We start from the raw sequence: 23748 nt of genomic DNA on the forward strand, positions 1-23748 counted from the left end.
ATAACTCATTTTATTGTTCAGATAATTGTCTCATTAAATAATATGAAAGAAAAATATATATACAGTTTATAATAATTTCTAGCTACTTTGTCGCTATTGTTATTGCTGAAAGAGGGACAAACGATCCTCTGAAACTTGATATCCCGATTATACAAAGGTCTCATTTATAAAGTTTTGATAAGAATCAGCATAAAAGTAGATATAATTTTACCCCATTGTATGGGTTCGTCGGTATTTTATTTGATAAACAAATATATTATATTTTTAATCAATATTTTGCTATACATATTATTCAGTAAATTAGAGTTAAAATAATGCTGATTATTTTAACTCTAATTTACTCAAGGTTAATTATGTAAAAAGGACAACGTACCAGAAAATATTCATTTATTTGGCCACTTCTTTATTCCTAAACATAACAGATCAATAAATGGTATCAATATATCTTCTTACAAGCTATGTAAATTAAAAGGATACACAAATCACAGAATAAAATTGGACACGAACCAAATTGTCATACAAATATGTGTGGTTTCTAAAGAACTTTCTCGTACTCTGTGTCCAATAGAATATAACAAAAAAAAAAACGAAATAATTTCTAATTAGTGTCATAGTACTTAAACTATGTTTTAAAAGAATAATCAAGTCACTCAACATTTTTTTTTACAACTAAAAAAAATTGAAAAAGCAAATTATAATAAACTTATATCACACTTCTAAGGAAATAAAAAGAGATAAATTTGTATCGAATCTTTAAGGAAACAGTAAAAAATGAACTTACACAGATTAATCACACATCTCTCACACAATTACTAAATGCTATAAAAATCAACAAAAACTTATTGGCTTTTAAAAACCAATATTTATCTCGATGGGGTCTTGATTAACAACTTAATACTTATAAAACTACACAATACCTTATTTGTATTAGATAATACGTAATATAAATGTCATAAAGATATATTTTATGTACACTTTAATGTTAGATGGACATTCAAGGCTAGGTACTAAAAAATAAAGTTTTAAGGCAGATATGAAACATATCTTACATAATAACTGATATAGAAATTATGTTTTCCCCTTAAGTTGGCTGAAAAAATAACATATTACAAAATACGAGTCATAATATCTATTATATCACATACAACTATACTTAAAAATTATGCCGTCTTTTAACAAAACACGGCCTTACTACAAAACTAGACCTAAATAATTGTATTAAAACCAGAGTCTATATCGGCTAATAGTAACTAAACAAATGAGGAAAAGTTAAAACCTCTGTACTAAAGTAAAATCATGACTTTATAGTCTGTGTTTATTATTTAAGTTTTTTTGTAATAAGACGGTTATAGTGGACGGTAATACAAAAAAATAAAAAAATAAATTTTTAAGCCTGAACAATCCTGAAGTCTTCCTCCTTTTCCTTGTGTCCGTTGGACAAGAGATGTATGCGCATCGCGTGCGCGGCCATTTGCACGGTGCCGCATAATTTGCACGCAAACTGCGCGTTGGATGCCAACGACGCCCTGTATAAAAATACATTTACTTAAGCTTGCTGCTGAATAAACAGTTTATAAATCGGTTAAAAATCGATAGAGACGTCTAGTTTTAACTTAAATAATAGAAATGTTCCCATGTCTAAATGTGGTGTATGGGTATAGTGCATTGTCATATATTTCATTAATTCGTTTGTTCATTCTGCCTCATCATACTATTTGGAAAACTTGGAAATATCATAAGCGGAAATCTATCAAACATTTCCATTTATGATATTTATATGATACTAGAGGTCCGCCCCGGCTTCGCCCGTGGTACATATTTCGCAATAAAAGGCAGCCTATGTCTTTTCTCGGGTATCAAAATATCTCCATTCCAAATTTCATGCAAATTGGTTCAGTAGTTAAGGCGTGATTGAGTAACAGACAGACAGACAGAGTTACTTTCGCATTTATAATATTAAGTATGGATGTGTATGAAAATATCATAAGCAACTAAAACTTTTGCGCCCATAACGTTATTACGTTATGGGCGTTAGTGTATATATGTGTACACGTATTAGTGTAGTAATGCAAAATTGTACCTAGCGACAAGTTGTTTGAGCTCATCATTATCCCTCTTGAGTTCGAGCAGCCGTTCCCTTGGCAACGGCGCCAGTTCTAGAGGCGCGTGTAGAGGGAACAACTCGGCCCTTTCTACCATATCAGGTACGGATATCTCTAGGAACTCTTGTTCGGGCACTGAACGCCACTCCCACGCGTTCACTACCGATTCTGGCTCACGGTGTTTGCGACGTTTTGGGAGTAATCTGAAATAAAAAAAGACGTGTGGCACTCGGGGACTGCCGCGGTAAAGCTATTGCATAGCATGCCTTCAAGCCACACCTCCGTACTCGTCGGAGTGGGGAGCATGAGGTTTTTTCGTTACGAAATTTCTCGATTCGGTCCCCGCTCTCAAGGCCCGCGATAGAAGCTATGCAATAGCTTAAAAAAACATCGTATTGATGATAAATTATAGGTTGTAAATGGTAAACTATGTTATGACGATTCAAAACTGCTAAAAGAAGGCTAATTGAATAAATAAATGTTTCATTTTGAGTTGTATTCACTAAATAAGGTGTCAATGTTTTCATTTCTTTAAAAGGGCAACTAAGTAACTCAAATAGAATTACAGCCGTACAAATAAAAACTTGCTTATTCAAACCTTATGCAATGAATAGATATGATTGGAATAAATAAAGAATATGGATGTCATAACTTCTTACAAATAAATTAAGAATAACGTCGATGTAACTATGCTCACGCTATGCAATAGGCGCGAAGCGGCAACGTAGCAATTCATTCATAAAATTATGAAAAACGTTGAAATTGTCTATGGATAAGCGTTTCTGCTGTCATTTTGACAATCGACACTCGATTGACTTGAGACTTCCCTCCATTCGAATTTGTTTTCGAAGTTTCATTGTATGTCTTGTTAAATTATTTGGAAAATATTATTGGAAATATATTATTATATTATAATTAAATATGCAAGCAAATAAAAGAGAACGCTGTCTGAATTGGGAAAAGGAGGAAAAGGTATGTAGAGTTATGTACATTTATAATTGATGCGTGGTAATTTCTTTGCTTCGATCATGTTTCTTGTACCTCTCTCTGTTCACAGCAACTGTTTAGGAATATCTTACGACCCTATCTAAATATAATAGAAAATAAGGATTTAACTACCAATACAAATAAGGAAAAAACAAAGGCTTGGGACGAAATAACAGAGAAGTAAGTATTGTGTTGTTTTGTATATTAGTTTGCTTATAAACCTTATTGATGTATCCAAACATTTGAAAAACATTTTTTAAAAATTGTACGCCACATGGCAGATCACAGCGGATCACCTCATACATTGTAATAACCCTTATAACCTGTGAATCACAATAAATCATTTGAATTTGAAATTTGAAACATGTTATTTTCAGTTTTAATCTAGCAAATGTCAGAACAAGGGATAGAAAACAATTAATTAATCAATGGAAGGTCCAAAAATTAAATTCGAAGAAAGAAATGTCCTTGTTTAGGCGAGAGTCAAATAAAACTGGGGGTGGCCCCAAACCTCCTTCTCCTTCCCCAGATGCTGTGGAAATACTGGACATGGTACCTCAGGAGTTTGAGATTGGTTTTAATGAGTTTGATTGTGATGGTATCAAGGTTAGAAATTAACTTAAATACTATTCCTTTGTTTACATTACTAAGTAAATAATTACCAAGATTTATCTTGTAATGACGTTCTTTAAGTGGTCTCATCATGGGTGTTTTTTATTTCAGGATATTACAAATGAAATAAGTGGGAATCCAGATCCTGTGGAACCAAATACACCAATGGATGGAAATAGTAGTGTAGGGATTTTTTTTGTGTTCCTTTATTATAATCATACAATTTATTATTAAATGATATTAACCAGGTATAACCATATCAAGTGACATAATGATCACTAGTAGGTCACTAAGTAGTAGTAATAGTGGTAGTTAGATTAATATCTATCTATTATATTCAGGTAGATACTTGTATGAACTGCTCTTGTTAATTCCAGGAAATTATAAATAACAAGATTGGCAAGGCAGTAGAAGAAACAACACCACCAAAACCAACAAAAAAAAAACCTCAAAAACAAAAAACACCAGTAATTATATACATCTTAACTTTTGATTTAGTTTATATTTGTTTTTGTTCAATTTCTACTTATTTCCAAAATATTTTTTTATTCAAATGTTTGTTATTGAGATATATAATTATATTAAATGTGTGATAGATATAATGTTGGTAGCTGTTCATGGGCAGAACTTAGAATTTTAGTAAATCTAGGGTATCAAAAGATAATTAAATTTTTCTTGTTTGTTATAGATAGCAAGACAAAATAGTTTTAATTTTGCTGAAGCCTCTTATAAAGACATGCATAGCTTTAGAATGCAAGAAAATGAGCGCCTACAAAAGGAACATGAATTAAGAATTACTCAAATGGCTGAAATGCATGTGCAAGTTATGAAAAATTTAAAATTGCAACATGAAATTTTACAAAAATGCTTGGATAATAATAAAAATGCATAATATAATATTTATCGTTTTATTTATAAACTTATGTACATAATTACTAACTAAATAAAATTACATAATAAAAATATACTATAATATACATATTATATACATAATTAAAAATTATCTTCAATAAATGTGGCCCGTACTGCAGGTCCACGCAATGTGTTGATACCAGCGGGTACTGTTGGTGGTTGAGCAGGTATTTCTTCATCGTCGTCATCATCATCATCACCAAAGAAAGATTCCTCATTTAATTCGATGGCTATATTGTGCAATATAGCCAAAGCAACTATATATGCTTTGGTGTTGTCCAGAGCTGTTCGAAAACCTGATAATAAACATCTAAATCGACTCTTCCACACACCAAAACATCTTTCAACACTTGTGCGTGTTCTAATATGGGCATAATTGTATGCTTCTTCTTTCCGAGTAGAAGGATTTAGCAGGGGTGTAAACAAGTACGGAGTGCAAGCATATCCAGAGTCTCCTAGTAATCTACCATGTATTTGCCCACTCTCAAAAATTTGTTTTATTCGGCTTTCACTGAATATGCGTGAATCGTGAGTGCTGCCACGCCAACGAGCAACAATATTCGTTATTTTTAATGTTGCATCACACACTACCTGAAATTAAATAATTGGTGAGTCAACACACAATTTAATATGGTGGATATATATAACTGATAGTTTACATATAGATAGATTTTATGCAGTTTGAGAAAAAATAAAATAACACACACCTGTACATTTAAGGAACTGTATCCTTTCCGATTTATATAATATTGACCACTAAGTCCTTGGACTTTTGGTATTTTAATGTGAGTGCAGTCAATGGCACCAACCACATTTTTAAACCCAGCAATCAGTTCAAACTGCTGCATAACTTTCAACTGTTCATTTAAAGATAGCGGCATTTTAATGTAATCAAACCTTTTCACTAATATTGCCCTTGCTACCCGATGACATACAGTAGAGACAGACTGCTGAGTCAAACCGTGAATATCACCAGAATCATCTTGCATCTGAAAGTTAATCAAAATATTTTAGTTAGGTTAGTTACCTAGTACCTACATAATTGCTTGCACAGCAAACTACAAATACAAAAATATTGTGTGGGTTACTCTAAAAATGATGTTTATTAATGAAATAATTAAAATTATATAGTAAGGTACACACTTACTTGATTGCGACCCCAACATCTCAAAGCTATCAATATCTGGAGAACAGAAGATAAACCACCACCACGTCTGTCTTTATATAGAGAGTTGCCAAATAACTGGTCCAAAAACATAACTCCAGGTTTAGAAAATCTATATTTTCTACGAAACTTATTATCATTATAAATATCAAAGGGGTTTTTCCTAATTTCGTATGTTTTGATACTTCTTACAGGATTTTCCATTTCAATAATGAAATTATTAATTTGCTCAACTTCTTCTACTTCTCTTATTGCTCTCATTGCCATTATCTCGAATTAAGATTAAAAATTGCTTCTAAATTACAACCTTTACTACAGAAAGTACGAAAAGATGTGTTTTTATTCGTTTATGTCAGACTTATACTAGGGTGACAGCCGGAATAACTATGAAATAGCATTAGTATGAATACTTATTACGACGTTATGGTAGGTTTAACTTATTACGTGTTTATTTGTATGATTTTTCCTTATTCTTAGTTTATTCATATCATAAAATGTTATGACTCGTTTATTTGTACGGCTGTTAGTGTTTTGTCTCTAAATGTATTTATAAATGTAACACATAATATAGCACTTTTGGACTCTATGTTAATGTTTTAAATGAAAATGTAAAGAATTTATTTGTACAAAAATTACCAGTCACAGACATTGTGCCAGATATGTAAATTCTTATTAAATGAAAATGTATGTAATTACAACGGATAAACTTATACTTGTATAACACCCTGGACACTCCATACAAAATTATCGTTTTGACAGTCACACTGTAGAGACTGCAAATGTGTGTGTTAACGCTTTATGGTTGGCACATTAATTGTGACTAGCGTAAAGAAATTCGCGTTTTTCTGATGAAATACATCCGTAAACAGCACAATATCTAACCATTTTCTACGAAAAACGATAATCACAAATCCAAAATAATAAAAAACTTTAAGTCAATTTGATCAATTTGATTCTTACTTCATGAGATCGTCTCGAATAAACTTGGGTATATTGTGCGTGAAGTCCGCGTCGTCGGTGGTCACTTCGCCGTTGCGACTGATGTGCATCGTGTAGTCCATTAGATAGCGAATGTGGTTTATCTGAAATATATTTTAAATTTAATTAATACATTCTCGCAAGTAACTTTAAAAAACACTAATGGCCGTTCCCAATATCGTATCTATCTTCGGTTTGACCCTACTAAATATAGAAAATACTATCTTTTGTTTTGGCATCCCAGTAAGCTTACTAGCGATAAGCTAACCTATCTCTGATCGCTATCTATCGTCTGGAGGACTAACTGCTTACTAGAGGTATATTTTTCTCTTTGAATTTGTCTGTTTGAGCATCCCAATAACGTTTTGACAGTTCCCAATATCGTATCTATATTACGATAGACAGACCCTTACTAGCTATCGGAGATAGCTGTCTATTTATAACCGTAGTTTGAATATTGGGAACGGCCATAAAAGTCGTCACAACATTACGGTTCTATCATAGACTACGGCAACTGAAAACTATGTTAAGTTATTTCTATGATTCAATTACAAATAATATCGATACGCATTGTTCGTTTACATCGCTAAAACTGGAGAATGTCTAGACTGATATGCCAATTTTTTTTCTGCAATATTTGTGGAAGAGAGGGTACCAGCGGAATCAAGTATCAAGTTTGTTTAATCTTGTTATCCTTGCGATCTAATTATCCTATCCTTTTTTTTAAGTGGGGAAATCTTGCATAGATACCCACGACCTCCGGGGAAAGGGTTATGTCGGATTCCTACCGACCAAAACCCCACTGTGTCAAGCCGCATCAAAAACTTAATTATCCTATCCTACAAAAAGATACTAACCAGGCCAATATCTTCAACAGTGAGCTGCGCATCGATGTTAACCAACAGATCGTGTTCAGGGAAGTAAGGTTGTCCGTCTTCTTCACTGCCCAGACCACATAGAACACTCACGTAGCGGGTACAAGCGGAATCGCGGCGTAATTCAGCACTGTATAGGAAATCAACTTTAATAACTTTAAAAATAGCAATTGTTAGTATGAAAGATACCTTTTAAAAAGTACTCAATATATTATTAAATTACTCTTTTTATGTCTTGGTATATAGGTATTGGTATCATAAATAATACAGTTATTTAAAAAACATTCACAGACGATATTCATTATTTGCGCTTTAGGACTTTAGAACTAATATCAACACTAAAGGAAACTTACACAGGACAGAAAAGCAGTGCCAAAATAGCTGGCAGACCGGGAATGTTCGGCATTAGCGTTGTATGGCGTAGGGTTAATTTTCCACTGTGCTCGTTGTGGCCCACTTCTCCTGCTACTAGCAACCTGTAATTAACAAAATATTAACAAACAAGTGTATTAATCATACACACATATTTCTTTAGCAAATTCTAATTCTAGCTCGATTTTTACAAACATACTGTGTGTAGTTACTTGTTTATTTGTATCTTATTTTATGTATCTAAAATCTATATTCTATACTAATATTATAAAGAGGAAAGGTTTGTAATTATGTATGTATGGTTTTCACGCATAAACTACTAGACCGATTTTGATGAAATTTGACACAGATAATCTTTAGACCCTGGAAAGAACATAGGCTACCTTTTATTGCGAAATATGTACCACGGGCGAAGCCGGGGCGGACCGCAAGTCCATAATAAACGTATTTCATTTCAATTATAAACAGATTTAATAAAAATAACTAAACATGAAAATCACTGTTTTTAAAAAATATGTAAAGGAGCTATTTATTTAGACGTTAAGTCAAGAAATTTAAAGTTAGTATGTACCTATCTTTATAGATATAAGAACAGTTTTTATACCTTTCATAAAGTTCCTGAGGTTCAGTATCCAGCAATACAGAGTTGACAGAACTCCATTCGACCGTCACTTGCTTGTCGCGGCTCGCGTACATCATATTGTGTAGCGTTGTTTCTAGTGGGCTAAAATTAATAAATAAATAAATAAAATCAAATAAATAAGTTATATTAACAAAGGAAATGCCTAACAAACGAACTGATATTTCAAATTTAACATTAAATAAGATGAATAAGATTTGTTTTATTTCTTATAAAAATATTGTAATTTTTAATAATGCTTATTGAAATTTAAAAAATTGGGGTAGGTAAATTATTAAATATCCTTTTTTTAATATTGTCAATAAAGATAGGAGTGAAAAGGGGTAGAATTTATATGAACTAATTCAGGTCATAATAACTTAGGGAGAAAAAAAATTATACCTCGTAGGACCTTTCAGACAGACATCCGAAATACACTCCTTGAAACTAAGTGGGCCAATATCACATGTCTGATTGAACGCTAGCTCCGTTTGTTCTTTGTTAAACGCACGCTTTTGTGCCATATTGAGCTCTGTTGCCGTTTGCCTTAGTTCGTGATTTAACTAAAAAAATATTGTTATAGTGCATTTTTAGTCAAATAGTAAGTAAGAAATTTAGTTATTTATAAATGACGAGGAATTAGCCGCAATAAAAAAATATTTGAATAACATACCTTTGAATCATAGCTCTCTTCACAACTGATAGCAAATCCCTTAGCGATCAATTCCTTGTTGATGTTTATTTTGCCTCCGTCCCCCATCAGTTCTATCGATACTACGCCGTGCGTTACGGAATACACCTGTAAACAATGTCCCATTAGAAAGTTTGAATTTTCAATTTTGGAAAAAGCCTAAAACTTTTATTTTGAAATTATGTAGGTAGCCGTTGATGAAAAATTCGGTAACACTACTAAGAAAAATACCCCGTCTCGAATACACATTTTTTGCATTGGGCTTTGGTACATAGGGCACCTTACCCCGCGCTAGTTGGATTGCTAATGGCTTCGTCATTTGTGATTTTTCTTTTTCATTTCTATGCTTGTTATTTAAAATAGATCACAGCCAATTCATTAAATAAATTAGACTTTTTATTAAATAGTGTCGTTTAATAACATTTTGTTATTGCGCCGTTGTTATATCAAAACGACTGGATATCATTCAGGATAATCAATCGCTTACAGATAACGCTTTAACAAATCGCCTAGGCTATTAATGAAATGGCCGCTTCAGAGTTTTAACACACGAACGGCAAGTTGTGAACGGCAGAGGCTACTTCACTGTGGTGACTGCTGAACATAGAGATCTAGAGAGATGCCAATCGCTAGCGCTGAGTACGAAATCGTGTCTCATTACAAATTTACGCACACAACTGCGGTAAACAAAATCAAAACAATACTTCGCGTTGTGTGCGTGTCATCACACAAAAATATGAGGGCGACTATTCGTTCGCACACTAGAAGCTTGTTCTTTTTTTGGGCATATTGCTGCGACATCGGCCCCGCCCCCTAACCGTATCTCCCTTTAGTTTCCGTGATCTGTGCGGCTGAAGTAGTCTCTGTGTCTCAGACGAACTGTAACTGACCCGTCCGATGAGGCGGGGGCGCTTTACGAGGCTGGCGAAGAGCGCGGTGGCGGCGGGCGGCCAGTGCGCGTGCGCGTGCAGCAGCGGCGCCGGCGCGAGCTCCGCCAGCGCGCACTGCATGGCGAGCGGCGCGCGCGCCCCGCACTCGCCCGCCGGCAGCGCGCGCACGCTGCCCGCCGACACGCGCCCCGCGCTGCCGTAGTCTATGTAGAACACCTGCACAGTGCAATCGAAACATATTACGGACGTACTATATGATTAAATCCACGTTTTATATAGTAACTAGCTTTCCGCCCGCGGCTACGCCCGCTTTGTCTAAAACCTAATAAATTATATACTAAAACCTTCCTCTTGAATCACTCTATCTATTAAAAAAAACCGCGTCAAAATCCGTTGCGTAGTTTTAAAGATTTAAGCATACAAAGGGACATAGGGACAGAGAAAGCGACTTTGTTTTATACTATGCAGTGATTTTTACATAATAGGCCAAGAAAATTAAGCCGAAAATGGGCCATTAGCGGAAATAATTCGCGTAAGTTTGAAAATCGCACAGTTATTCCTCGACATGTCCAGATGATCATATCGAAAGTGCTCAAGCTAAGATTGTAGGAATTCATAGGACCCATTTTTTTTTAGATTTTTGCTCGTAAGTCTAAAACCTGCACAATTAGCATCACGGTTACATCTAGAAATTAACGGAATAATTTAGAATTTCATGAATAAAAATCTTCAAATCTTAAAGTACAAATATATAAAAATATTTAAAAACTATTCAAAATCACACAACGTCAACATATTATGGAATGTTGCTGCTGTGTAATATTGTCTCAAGCACCAACCTCAAGCATATCCCGAGGCAGCACTTTAGTGACCCTCGCTCGGTACAGCATAGTGCCGGTATCGTCTGTATACGGCGCCGCAACCAACGTGTCCGCTACAATAGCCCCAGAGAACGGCGCTAGCGGCTTGCGGTTTAGTGTGTTCTGTATGTGCCGCAGTTCATTGGCTGTCGACTCGTCGTCGTATTGCACCCAGAAACGGCCGACGTTTATTAGCTGAAAATATAGAAGGTATTTGAGAAGCTATATTTTTTGACGTGACAACGTCTTATAATTCGATAGAGCCGGTTGCACGCACGAAAAAACATGACTCATGCGGCGTTACCTCACTCTGAGGCGTTCCAAGTAAGGCTTAAAGTGCGAGAGAGAGCGCGGAACGAGCGACAAAGAAGCACAATCGGACGTTGTCACGTTCAACTATCGTCAGTAAACCGACTTTACAGACAACCAATTTTTTTTTTATTAAGTAGAGATTTTCATTTTGATACGTACTCAGCTTTAGTTGTAGTTGTAAGGATAAAATAAAAAAAAAAATTCTCTGATTATAAGTAAAAGTCAAATAAATATTACGTATGGTTTATTATATGTATGGTTTCATACCTGGGATATTTTTAGTGGAAAATAAGTATCATCAATTTCTGGTAAACGCGGCACCATGTTATCTACATTTCGTGCTGCCTTCAACGCTTCTGCTGCTGCCGCCAAAGCATTTGCTTTCTCCAGTCTAAAATTGTATAAAGGAATTATTTCATCGCCTTGTTCATATTCCTTATACATCAGAAATAAGATTTGCAAATTAAATAAACTTACGGTAGCAATGGAATCCTTATGGGCATTTGTAAATGTCGAGCTTTTATGGCTTTATAAACTGGCAACACCACTTGACCAGGTATTGTTGGATCCTGAAAACATGCCATATCATATTATTGTTAATTTAATATTTAAAATAATACGATATATTAAGTAATGAAGAAGTTTTTACTCACTCCGCCTTTGTTCTTGTCACGCTGCACGCCCACATCACCGTCAAACGTTAGATATACTTTTCTGTTGAAATTAAATTGTAAAAAAATATTTAATTTATTGGGCAGCAAAGTAGAAAAGATAAAAAGGTGCATAATTTAACGGGAGTAGAAACTCCAAAAACATAAAAACATTTTAATGCATAAATATGGTGGTCGGGGAAGCCACGCAGGTACAGTTGTGCGTATAGTATTTATGCGGGTACCTTTACCACCACGTGGTACAAACTCACCGGCTATTTTTATCAAAAGTGACTCTAGGTTCATCCCCAATGTGCTGCTTCACCACTGATCGTATAGCAGCCGCGTACGCTTCCAACGAAGTCGTCGGGGAAGCCGCGTAAGTACAATAGTACGTGCACTATTTATGCGGGTATATGCGGGTACCTTTACCACCACGTGCTACAAACTCACCGGCTATTCTTATCAAAAGTGACTCTGGGTTCATCTCCTATATGCTGCTTCACCACTGATCGTATAGCAGCCGCGTATACTTCAGGCGGCTGGTGGTCAGGGAATCCCCGCAGGTACACAGATGTGCGCGGGTCGAGCCCACCCAGCGTGCGTACGGCTTCACGCTCACGACCCTCGTCGCCGCCCACTTGTATGAAGTACTGCGGGTAGAACGCACCCGCTAGTATCACCTGCAAATACGACACAAGATTTACGATCAGTTTCTGAATTGAAAATTTGACGTTAATAGCGTCTGTAAAATGCTTCTTTAATTTTTTCTTCCCTGTAACACAAGCTATTCCAAACTTTAAACATATCAATTCTTATTAGGAAATCTACTGATAGACATTGTGAGTTTCGTAAAAAAAAATTGGAAATAAATTGTTAAATGCAGTTTCCCTAAAACATAACATCCTAAGAATCATATGAGATTATACATACAAATATGATCAATAAATGATAAACTATTGAATTAGAGGCATGTTCGTCTGCGATTCCATACTAAAGCAGGACGATTTCTTTTCGTAATTTCATTAACTTTAATTTAACACTATTACTGAAAACAGTTTTACCTTCAGCACAATAGGCAGTTCATTTTTACTCCACGGAGTATTATTAGCCGACTCCATGCCCTCCCTGGACAGTCTGTTCCTCAACTCCCGCACCATATCGTCAAGTTCGCGCATCGCACGCACTTGCACGTAGAAGCGTCGCGCCCACTGCGCTTCCGTGTTGCCGGCTTGCTTGAAGTATTGTTGTTGACGGAGGTGGTTCCATACCTGTTTTGTGTGTTATATATTTTTTTAAGCATACTAAATATATCGAATAAATATCAAATAAAAAATACAGCAACAGAAATATTACTATATATGTATATATATTGTAACAAAAAAATCGTAATTTATTGATATGTTCATCATTTTAAATATTAAACTTAAAATTTTGCCAATGCAATAACATTTTTCTTTTTGAAATATTATGTTTTTGTAACAGTTGAAATTTCATAATAATAGCAACATTTTTTAATATTTAGACAATATTTACCTTGTAAACGTTAAGAAAAGCGACACAGTCACTCGTCGAACCATCAGCCCAAGTGAGCTTCGAATTATAGGCATTCATGCGTTCACGGAAAGGACTACTGAACACGTTTTTGACAGACATTGCAGCAGCTGTAGAACAAATAATATAATTGAATTTATTGTTCAACAATTTCCATTAAATAAATAAAAAAGAGCGTGTGTGGCGAGCACACGTGTCAGAAGTGAAACCTCTTTGGAAAGATTCAAAGATACCAAATTCGTCGCCTTACTCCATTACGTGACGGTATTGCCATGACACGACCGTAAAATTTTACTCTCAACGCGCCTAAAGAAGTTTCACTTCAATAAGAAAAAAAACATTTCATTAAATTGTAATATTCAACAATAACTACAAAAATTTGGAAAATCCAAAAGTGCACGCCTCATAATTTTTTTTTAATAAATATTTATTAATTATTATTTTTGTTTATTTAATAACAATTAAACCACATCGAATCAGACCCTGAAAAATGAAAGGGTTCTATTCCTGAGCATACTCAAGCGTAAGAGAAAAAAAAAGACTCAATTAGTAAAGTATTTCGGTCGCTATCGTGTTAACAAGAAAAAGGATCCGCACATACAGACACACGGACGTCCAAGACAGAACTTTTTTAAACTGTTTTTTAACTAGTTTATATAACAAAAATGACATCAAAAATATCATGAACGTTAAAAATAGTGTTTTTTCTTAATATGTGTGTGTATGTATTATCTTACAAGTGCAATGTATGATACATAAAGACATTTTAAGTTTGAAAAATCAGATGTTTTGCGCGAAGTGACAGTAGTACCCACCTCAACGCTTCGCTTAAGAGGCGTGCAAAATGTAATATTTCAAGATACCCACCCATAATAACACTTTCATCCAGACACCCAAAGATGTATCCAAGCATAATGAGTTTGGACATTTTGATGTCAATCGGTAGGGTGGCCATTAGACGACCCAAGTGAGTAATATCCCCATCTGATGTACTCCATTCTCCATCTATCATTTTCTTCAATGCGCCGGTCTATAATAATAAATTGTTTTACATACGTATTTGGTTTCGTAAGCCAATTTTTTGCATTCTTTGGCTTTTATGATTTGTTAAAAAGTGTATTAGTATGATCTTTATGTAAAAAAGACAAAAATTCAATTTTGAAAACAATAACTTAAGCTAATTTTGCCTCTTGAAGAGACAAAATGGTTCTTTTTTTTTATCGAATATAGTCATTATATGGGTAACCTATTAAAAACTCGAATTTCTATTACCCGAATCTTAAAACCCCGAAAACGGTTGTTAGAACTTTTAAAAGACAGATGTAATGAATGACAAATTTTTAAAATTCCTTTTTTAATTTCCCAGATGAATCAATTTCCAGATGCACCAAAACCAGATTTTTAAAAAGTATTTTTTTGTTTCCCGTATTCTCATAATACAGATCTGATTATACCAGATTCTCAGAATACTTTTTTTTGTTTCCCATCGTACCATTTTCCAAATAAACTATTGCCAAATTTTCATAATCTTTTTATTTGGTTCCCATATAATCGTATAACAGATAAACTATTGCCAGATTTTCATAATCTTTTTATTTGATTTCCATACAATCGTGATTATACCTTTACTATCGACTGAAAATAATCATTGTCAGTAAGTTTTACTTGTAATATAAGAGCCCACGACGGCCAGACTTTCCTTTCTTTCGGAAAGTTGAAAGTTTCTCTGTATATATCTCCGATACAGATAAGTACGACTAGCGACTATCAAGTTTGGGTTGTGGTTACTTTGGCAGGAAACAGGTAGTAAGGGTGTATAAAATTGTACCTCACTTTCATTATAGTTTAAAAGCTAAATTTTATATATGTTACTTGGGGACCTATAAAAAGATATTACCTTAAGAGCCAGACAGTTTTCATGGTTCTTACATCTAGCCAGACACATTTAAAAAATAACTAACATATCATCAAATTCACATAACTACCTAAAAGCGTAACAAATATGAAATAACCCACTAAAAACATTAGTTAACTATAATTATTAAAAAAATAAAAGTATAATATATAAGTAATAAAGTTATTACTTATCTTTTACTTAGACTTATGTTGATGGAATTTCACGTATCCCGATGACTTTTTTATTGTGTCATCGAGATACGTGAAATTCCATCAACATAAGCCCCCGTAAAAGATAAGTAATAACTTTATTACTTATATATTATACTTTTATTTTTTTAATAATTATAGTTAACTAATGTTTTTAGTGGGTTATTTCATATTTGTTACGCTTTTAGGTAGTTATGTGAATTTGATGATATGTTAGTTATTTTTTAAATGTGTCTGGCTAGATGTAAGAACCATGAAAACTGTCTGGCTCTTAAGGTAATATCTTTTTATAGGTCCCCAAGTAACATATATAAAATTTAGCTTTTAAACTATAATGAAAGTTAGGTACTATTTTATACACCTTTACTACCTGTTTCCTACCAAAGTAACCACAACCCAAACTTGATAGTCGCTGGTCGTTCTTATCTGTATAGGAGACATATACAGAGAAACTTTCAACTTTCCGAAAGAAAGGAAAGTCTGGCCGTCGTGGGCTCTTGATCTATTGTCCATTACAGACCAGTTTTAGTGTCAAAGTCGACTCAGTAGGTTAGGTTTGAACTACGACCCCCACGCTAAAACTGACTCGCTATTGTTTTACTTGCCTATTACAGAAAGGTTTAAGTGGCAAATTCGACTCAGTAGGTTAGGTTAGGTTTGAACTGTGACCCCCCATGCACGAGCCGAGCGAGCGAAGCGAGCGTGCCGCGGCAGCGGCCGGCGAGTGCCAGAACCGACTCGCTATTGTTTTACTTGCCCATTACTGAAAGGTTTAAGTGTCAAATTCGACTCAGTAGGTTAGGTTAGGTTTGAACTGTGACCCCCCACGCACGAGCCGAGCGAGCGAAGCGAGCGTGCCGCGGCAGCGGCCGGCGAGTGCCAGAACCGACTCGCTATTGTTTTACTTGCCCATTACAGAAAGGTTTAAGTGTCAAATTCGACTCAGTAGGTTAGGTTAGGTTTGAACTGTGACCCCCCACGCACGAGCCGAGCGAGCGAAGCGAGCGTGCCGCGGCAGCGGCCGGCGAGTGCCAGAACCGACTCGCTATTGTTTTACTTGCCCATTACAGAAAGGTTTAAGTGTCAAATTCGACTCAGTAGGTTAGGTTAGGTTTGAACTGTGACCCCCCACGCACGAGCCGAGCGAGCGAAGCGAGCGTGCCGCGGCAGCGGCCGGCGAGTGCCAGAACCGACTCGCTATTGTTTTACTTGCCCATTACTGAAAGGTTTAAGTGTCAAATTCGACTCAGTAGGTTAGGTTAGGTTTGAACTGTGACCCCCCACGCACGAGCCGAGCGAGCGAAGCGAGCGTGCCGCGGCAGCGGCCGGCGAGTGCCAGAACCGACTCGCTATTGTTTTACTTGCCCATTACAGAAAGGTTTAAGTGTCAAATTCGACTCAGTAGGTTAGGTTAGGTTTGAACTGTGACCCCCCACGCACGAGCCGAGCGAGCGAAGCGAGCGTGCCGCGGCAGCGGCCGGCGAGTGCCAGAACCGACTCGCTATTGTTTTACTTGCCCATTACAGAAAGGTTTAAGTGTCAAATTCGACTCAGTAGGTTAGGTTAGGTTTGAACTGTGACCCCCCACGCACGAGCCGAGCGAGCGAAGCGAGCGTGCCGCGGCAGCGGCCGGCGAGTGCCAGAACCGACTCGCTATTGTTTTACTTGCCCATTACAGAAAGGTTAAAGTGTTAAAATCTATTCAGTAGGTTAGGTTAGGTTCGTGCTGCGTCCCCCTTGAAGGATTTCGTTTTGCTGGATATCGTTTATTTGAATTTCAAAAATCTGGACATTGTTTGTCTGGATATCAATTAACTGTATTTCAAAAATTTGTGTTTTAAAAATCTGGCTTTCGTGCATATGGATTACGGTCATCTGGATTTTGTGCATTTAGATTTCGTATGTCTGGAACTCATTCGTCTGGATTGTAAAACGTCGTACAAATAAAGAAATGGGCAAATGAAATTCGGAGTTGCGATTATATGGCAAACAAAACTTCGAAATTTAAAAATTCGGGGTTATGAAAAAATGTCCAAACGTTTTCTGGATTATGATATTCGGAATATTAAAATTCGAGATTAAGATAGGTAACCCATTATATGTACCTCTTTCAACACAAGTATAGTTCGATGTATATTGGACATATCTGGTGGATCCATGGCCAAAGCCAGAATATCCGCGGGCGGGCCCATGTCTAGCGTTTTAGAGAGCAGCACCAGCCGTTCCAGAGGGCAACGGTTCATCTCTGGTAGGCTCTCGTCCAGTAAACCTTCCTAAAATATAACAAGAATATATATTGTAGACATTTCAACTGAAACTGATATTTGGTGCTGTCAAATATATTTGTATTTTATTAAAAGATTATAAAATTTTAATTTAAAGAAACGGGGTCACATCAATTATAAAGTAAAAATTATTCATAGTAGGACCGCCGATATTTCAATGCTTGGATAAAACTTATTCGTCGAATAATGTTTAAAACTACCATTTTCAAAACGTATTCTAATTGCCCGTATTTGACAGTTTAGGTGACATTTTAATATTATCGTGTAATACTTTATTGAAAGGATAAGTTTTATCCAAGCATTGAAAAATCGGCCCTTAAAGTTTATTTGACATTTTTTTATTTAATAAATATTTTGTATACACTCACATAAAATTTATCAGTAACCAGTCTATACACTCGTCCATCCCGCACTCTGCCCGCACGGCCGGCCCGCTGCTGGCAGTTCGCCTTCGACGCCCATATCATTTGCAGCGACGTGAAGTTCGTGTTTGTGTCCGCTACTAATACTTTCATCAGGCAGAAGTCTATCACTGTTATGGGAATACGTTCACGTTTATAAAAGTCACATTGTCCTATTATGATACTTAAAACCAAACACTATCAAAAGCTGAAAATACAAAACAATGCTCTTTGCGCATTCGTTAAGGAAGGAACATATCTGTTAATTAAATAACACAATTAAAATAGTAGAACTGTAGAAACAAAGGGAATAATTTTCTGATTAATGAAAAAATACAGTAGAACTCCAACTATCCGAACTCCGACTATCCGAATCGCCGATTATCCGAATCACCAAAAATTGTCCAAAAAAAGTCTAAGTGCGCTATTATTCTTCCCCTAACAAGAATATGGAAAGGATGATGATGATAAAGATGCGTTGTCACTAGAGGAAATAAGAAAAATGATTGCAAAAATATTTAAAACATGTGAAAATTTCATGTTTCTTTCATTTAATTCAATAAAAAAATAGTGCAATATCAAAACGTAGCTTTTATTCTCTCCAATGGCAATTTTTTTTTAAATCCGATTATCCGAATATTTGATTATCCGAATGGGTCCCGGTCCCCATTAATTCGGATAATTGGAGTTCTACTGTATATCCGTCTCCATATTTTGTGCAATCAATAAAAATACAGAATACAATGGTCAATGATTGTTTCTTGGTTCAATATTCACTTACCATATTTAATATCAGGAACTGTAATGGAACTCTCCGCGATATTTGTTGCGAGTATAATCTTCCTATGACCGGGAGGGGCTCTTTGAAATACGCGCACTTGTTCGTCAGCTGTTATGGTCGAGTGTAAAGGCAATACCCACCACTCGTGTTTAGCGCAATCGGCGCCACATAGCTTCATCCTATAATATAAACATTATCATCTGTAAACAGCTAGTCTGTCCGAGTCAATCAAATGCATATGAAAAGTACGTCAAAAATTGTTCGAACGCGAACATTCTTTGAAATTATAACGTTTTTGGTGAGAGTAAAGTAGTATTGATTATTAGAAAACTCTGCCTCTTATATGCATAGGCTGGGTTTTCCTAGAGACATTTTTTTATATGTTATAACTTTATTGTCAAATCATGGTATAAAGAACATATTTTAGACACAAGTTATTATGTTGGGAACTGTTCGAGTTGGGAAAAAATATTAGTGCAATATTTTGACATTATTAAATACCTTATTTGTCGATCAGTTAAACAGGAGTATAGTTCTTCAATTTCATTAATACCAGGCAAGAATATCAGTATAGATGGCAAGTCTTCTTCAGAAATATCATCTTTTTCAAACTCTTCTTTCTTATCTATATTTTCAAAGGCATTTACAAGTTTAACAACAAGATGGTTCATATCTGGAGCAATTTCCGGTGAGCCTTGCTGTTGTGGAATCTACGGGAATTATAAAAAAAATATTTATTTTGCTTTATATTGAATGTAACATATTTTTTATTTAGCCACTTATTTTAGTCTATAGAAGAAAAAACAGAAAATACTTACAGATCCAAACTTATTCAATTGATTTAAGTAAAATATTTTTGTAGTATATCTCGATTTTCCTGACTGCACTCTCACACACATTGACATAGGCTGCTTGGTGGTAGGACATGGTAGGGAAAAGTAATCACCAAATGTTTGTACATTAAATGTGGCAGACATGAGAATGACTTTGACCCGTGGCGAGACTGTATAAAGAAACTTCTTAACAACCAACAGTAGGAAGTCCATTTCCTGACCCCTCTCGTGAACCTCGTCCAATATGATGTGTGTATACTCATTCATATTCTTTGCATTAACTAAAACAAAGACATTGTTAATAACTTAGGCCCCGGAATCACAGACACAATAGAAAATCTATTGTGTCGTGGACCGATCGGGCCGTTCGGGGCTCAATGGGTTAAAAAGGTTCTTGGTGTATGTAACATATTTTATCTTATTACTATTAGTTATAGCATACTTACCTAATTTCTGAAGTAATACTCCTGTAGTGACATATGATATTCGAGTATCATTTGAAGTTCTGTTTTCTAAAGCCACCTGTAAATTATTCAACAATTATGCCTTATAATATAGACTATTTTTAGTTGTTGAGAGACAAATTCCATCTAAAGTATTACAGGATATTCTATATTTAAGTAAGCTCATCTACTTGAAAATAATTTGACTACATCTACTTCTGAAAAATACATTCAATGTACAAACCTGGTAACCAACAATCCCTCCTACATCCCAGCCCCTCTCTTGAGCGACTCTCTTTGCAATAGATATGGCTGCAATTTTCCTTGGCTGAGTGACAACTATTTTACAGGCTTGCCTGTTGTTATAAGCATCATCCAAAATCCACTGCGGCACTTGTGTTGTTTTACCACATCCAGTGGGACCTTCTATTATTACTACTCCATAAGATTTGATGTATTTTATGATCTATATTAAAATAACAATTTCATATTATGTTTAAGAAAAAAGCTTTAACATTAACTTAAAAGTTAATTTAATTTCACCACAAACCTAGCTGCAGTATTATTTTAGAAAATATTCATATCGGTTTAAAAAACATATTAAACAAACCTCTTCATGATGTTCATTTATAGGGAGATTCTTGGTATCTTCTTTCCTTTGAAAAGTGTATTTGTTATACACATGGGTCATCACTTCCTCAGAAAGATCTAATAAGTGTGGCCTACTTGAAGCCCATGATGAAAGTTCCTCTAAAGAATTTAAACCTTCAGAAATACTTTCAAAGTTCAGCCGCTCCCTCTCATTCTAAAATAAAACCAATAACCTCATTACATGGAAATGCTAAAACTTTATTTTATGAATGAACTTATTTTTACCTTCAAATAAATTTCAACTTCTCTTTGCTGAGCTTCTTTGGCATAACCAGTACCACTTGGAAGTACGGAATGACGATGGTCTTCGGAGCGATTAAGCTCATTTATTGTATCATTTTTAGTGATACGACGACCTGCCGTGAGCGGCCCTCGTAGTTTAATTTTTTGTGAACTTGTGGGAGGATTATTGAAAAACGCCCGAAGTTCGTCCATTATTCATATATTTGAACAGCTGGTAAATAAAATACATAAATATAATCCAATATTCTCATAAGACTGAAAATTTTATATTTAGCAAATAGAAACATGCTTTTGTAAATATGAACATGCTATTGTCAATATATAAAAATAAGATGGGATAAATAAACAAAATTGTTTTTTTAAATGCTAACCTACGTTTGTTGTAACAAAATTACTGCTCTTAAATTATAAGAACGGAGACAAGAAGCATTAAATATTATATTTTTTTTTTACTTTTACCTTGCAAAAATTTTTGTTGATACATCAACAAATTGTTGCCGCTTCAGCTCACGCTTTTCGATATTTTCTGTCAAGATTACAGAAGACATTAATATTAACCACAGATATTAACTATCAGTGTCAAGTGCAGTGTTACCCAATAAATCTGAGAATAAATCATAGATCGTTGAATGTATTGTTCCGTGCAATCATAATTTTTCCTCATTTTCAATAACTTTACTTATCCCATTTCAAGAACTCAAACTACCTATACGAAATTTATCATAACTTCATCCCTTATTACTACACTAAAATATCTGATGAAAACCTTTTTTGTAAATTCTCTAAAACAAAGGAGATTTTTTCTTAGGCAACCCTTATTTCAATATTCTCGCGCTTTGCTTTCAAATTTTGAAGACTGACACTGTGACTGACAATAATTATTATTATTTTACAAGTGCTGCAACCTTGATTCATAAAATGGGTAACTCATGCTCACAACTGGAACTGGCCAGAAAGGGCTCTAAGAGAAGTGAAAAGGACTAGAAAGATGTAGAAATAGTGATTTCTGAAAGTGGAGGGAAAAATAAAACAATTTTATTCATTGCTTGTAATAAGCATTTTCAAATTTCATAAAACGGTTCATAACGAGTTTGTACAAGTTGGGGTAATCCCTTTCTAAAATGTTATAGACTAAGTTGCCACAGGGAAAATATTAAATATGCAGTGCGGCTAAAATTAATTATATTATTAATATATTATTTGTGTAAAAAATAATAAATAAATATACAATTTAGCTACTAATTTAGGGAAAAATATTTAAAATTGCCTTTGTATCTACACTTTATTTTTATCGCTTAAGCAGGCACACGAGCTGGCGCGGGCGAGTAACCTGATGGAAAGTGATGTGCCACCGTGAATGTGTTGCCGGCCTTTGAGGTATAAATATTATGCCCTTTTCTTGAAGGTCTCCGCGTCGAATCAATTTGGGAACACTCAGAGCGTTTTCACATTATCCGATCCGATATCGGATATCGGAAGCCGATAGCCGATATCCGATATCGGAGGGAAGTAAAATGTATGAAATATGTACCTGTCTTTCACATTGTCCGGTCCGATATCGGATATCGGAGCCGACACCGATATTCCCAGTGGCTATCGGACGATAATGTTCAGTGTTGCCAACTCAATTTTCGAAAAGGCAGTATACCAACAGCAAAAAAGCACTAGTTTGTGTATTTTCAGTCTTATAGGGCGCTCAATCTTTAAAAAAATTCTTTGCTTTTAACCTAAAACCCTTTCTATTAAAAGAAACCTTTTTTTATTAAGAAAACACACATTTAAGTATTTATAGGCATTTAAAATACGATTTATACGGCAGGTATTTTTATTTGCCGTATTAAAATATACGGCAATTGGCTGAACTGAAGTAAACAAAAATATATTGCGTTCTTAAATTCAAATATCTATCTTCGAAAACATTAGTGTCTATCATCTTTATTTTATCTCATTCTGCCTCGCTCCTCCTCCTACTCGGATGTTGGTTGTGCTGTTTATTGTATTGTTGTCATTGAGTGCTTTGTTTTTAACCGACTTCAAAAAAAGGAGGAGATTTCACACCGATTTTATTTTTATTTTGAATTTACAACAAAGAATACAAAGTTTGAAAACTCTTAATTCTAAAATAATTGCTTATGACAATAAAATAATTTATGTATCTTTACTTACAGGAAATTACAACAATCATATTACAAATATATTTGAACGAGTGACAATATTATTTTAGGATATTACAGTGTAATAAGAAAAAGAAAAGAAAATGTGAACAAAGATTGTATCACTTAATAAATTTATCATAGGTACTGAACATGAACTGAACATGAACTTTTATAAATGTATGTAGTGAAAAAATGACTAAATGACTAGGTACGTCTTGCTAAAAATACATTTAATAGATTTTGAAAGGTATTTACTAATATGTATTACTA

General features: G+C 34.9%; 2 protein-coding genes across 3 annotated transcripts; one reads left to right on the forward strand and one right to left on the reverse strand.

The window, feature by feature from the left end:
• Positions 1-370: 370 nt before the first annotated feature.
• Positions 371-22159, reverse strand: spn-E (tudor domain containing 9 protein spindle E). Of its 2 annotated transcripts, none has more exons than XM_089706297.1 (27): positions 21782-22159; positions 21305-21533; positions 21039-21233; positions 20673-20894; positions 20432-20507; positions 19971-20266; positions 19654-19862; positions 19153-19331; positions 18339-18502; positions 17791-17958; positions 14447-14609; positions 13562-13689; positions 13090-13296; positions 12479-12708; positions 12029-12089; positions 11853-11944; positions 11643-11766; positions 11043-11258; positions 10204-10419; positions 9296-9421; positions 9025-9185; positions 8608-8727; positions 7985-8107; positions 7614-7761; positions 6739-6860; positions 2081-2305; positions 371-1526 (listed from the first exon to the last, which is right to left on the reverse strand). In XM_089706297.1, the coding sequence occupies exons 2-27, from the start codon at positions 21512-21514 to the stop codon at positions 1388-1390; spliced, it is 4320 nt and encodes a 1439-aa protein (XP_089562423.1). In that variant the 5' UTR covers positions 21515-21533; positions 21782-22159; the 3' UTR covers positions 371-1387. The 2 variants fall into 2 exon arrangements, with proteins under 2 accessions (XP_089562423.1, XP_089562424.1); XM_089706298.1 differs by having other exon boundaries at positions 21694-22159.
• On the forward strand, positions 2665-4593 carry LOC149480472 (uncharacterized). Its single transcript, XM_089706852.1, has 5 exons — positions 2665-3074; positions 3160-3269; positions 3467-3695; positions 3813-3884; positions 4390-4593. Exons 1-5 carry the CDS (start codon positions 3024-3026, stop codon positions 4591-4593), a joined length of 666 nt encoding a protein of 221 aa, XP_089562978.1. The 5' UTR covers positions 2665-3023.
• Positions 22160-23748: the final 1589 nt, after the last annotated feature.

This window comes from Colias philodice, chromosome 18 (assembly GCF_061535455.1).
Source record: "Colias philodice isolate Cphi_HAF_F1 chromosome 18, ilColPhil1 Martin Lab GWU primary, whole genome shotgun sequence".
In the NCBI taxonomy this organism is placed as follows: domain Eukaryota; kingdom Metazoa; phylum Arthropoda; class Insecta; order Lepidoptera; family Pieridae; genus Colias; species Colias philodice.

Coding starts and splice junctions, on each gene's coding strand:
- LOC149480472 (XM_089706852.1), top strand. CDS start 3,024: ATGCAAGCAAATAAAAGAGAACGCTGTCTGAATTGGGAAAAGGAGGAA. Junction 3,075..3,159: donor ATTGGGAAAAGGAGGAAAAG/GTATGTAGAGTT, acceptor CTCTGTTCACAG/CAACTGTTTAGGAATATCTT. Junction 3,696..3,812: donor TTGATTGTGATGGTATCAAG/GTTAGAAATTAA, acceptor TTTTTATTTCAG/GATATTACAAATGAAATAAG.
- spn-E (XM_089706297.1), bottom strand. CDS start 21,514: ATGGACGAACTTCGGGCGTTTTTCAATAATCCTCCCACAAGTTCACAA. Junction 8,728..9,024: donor TGTCTGAAAGGTCCTACGAG/GTATAATTTTTT, acceptor TATTAATTTTAG/CCCACTAGAAACAACGCTAC. Junction 1,527..2,080: donor CTCAAACAACTTGTCGCTAG/GTACAATTTTGC, acceptor ATTTTTATACAG/GGCGTCGTTGGCATCCAACG.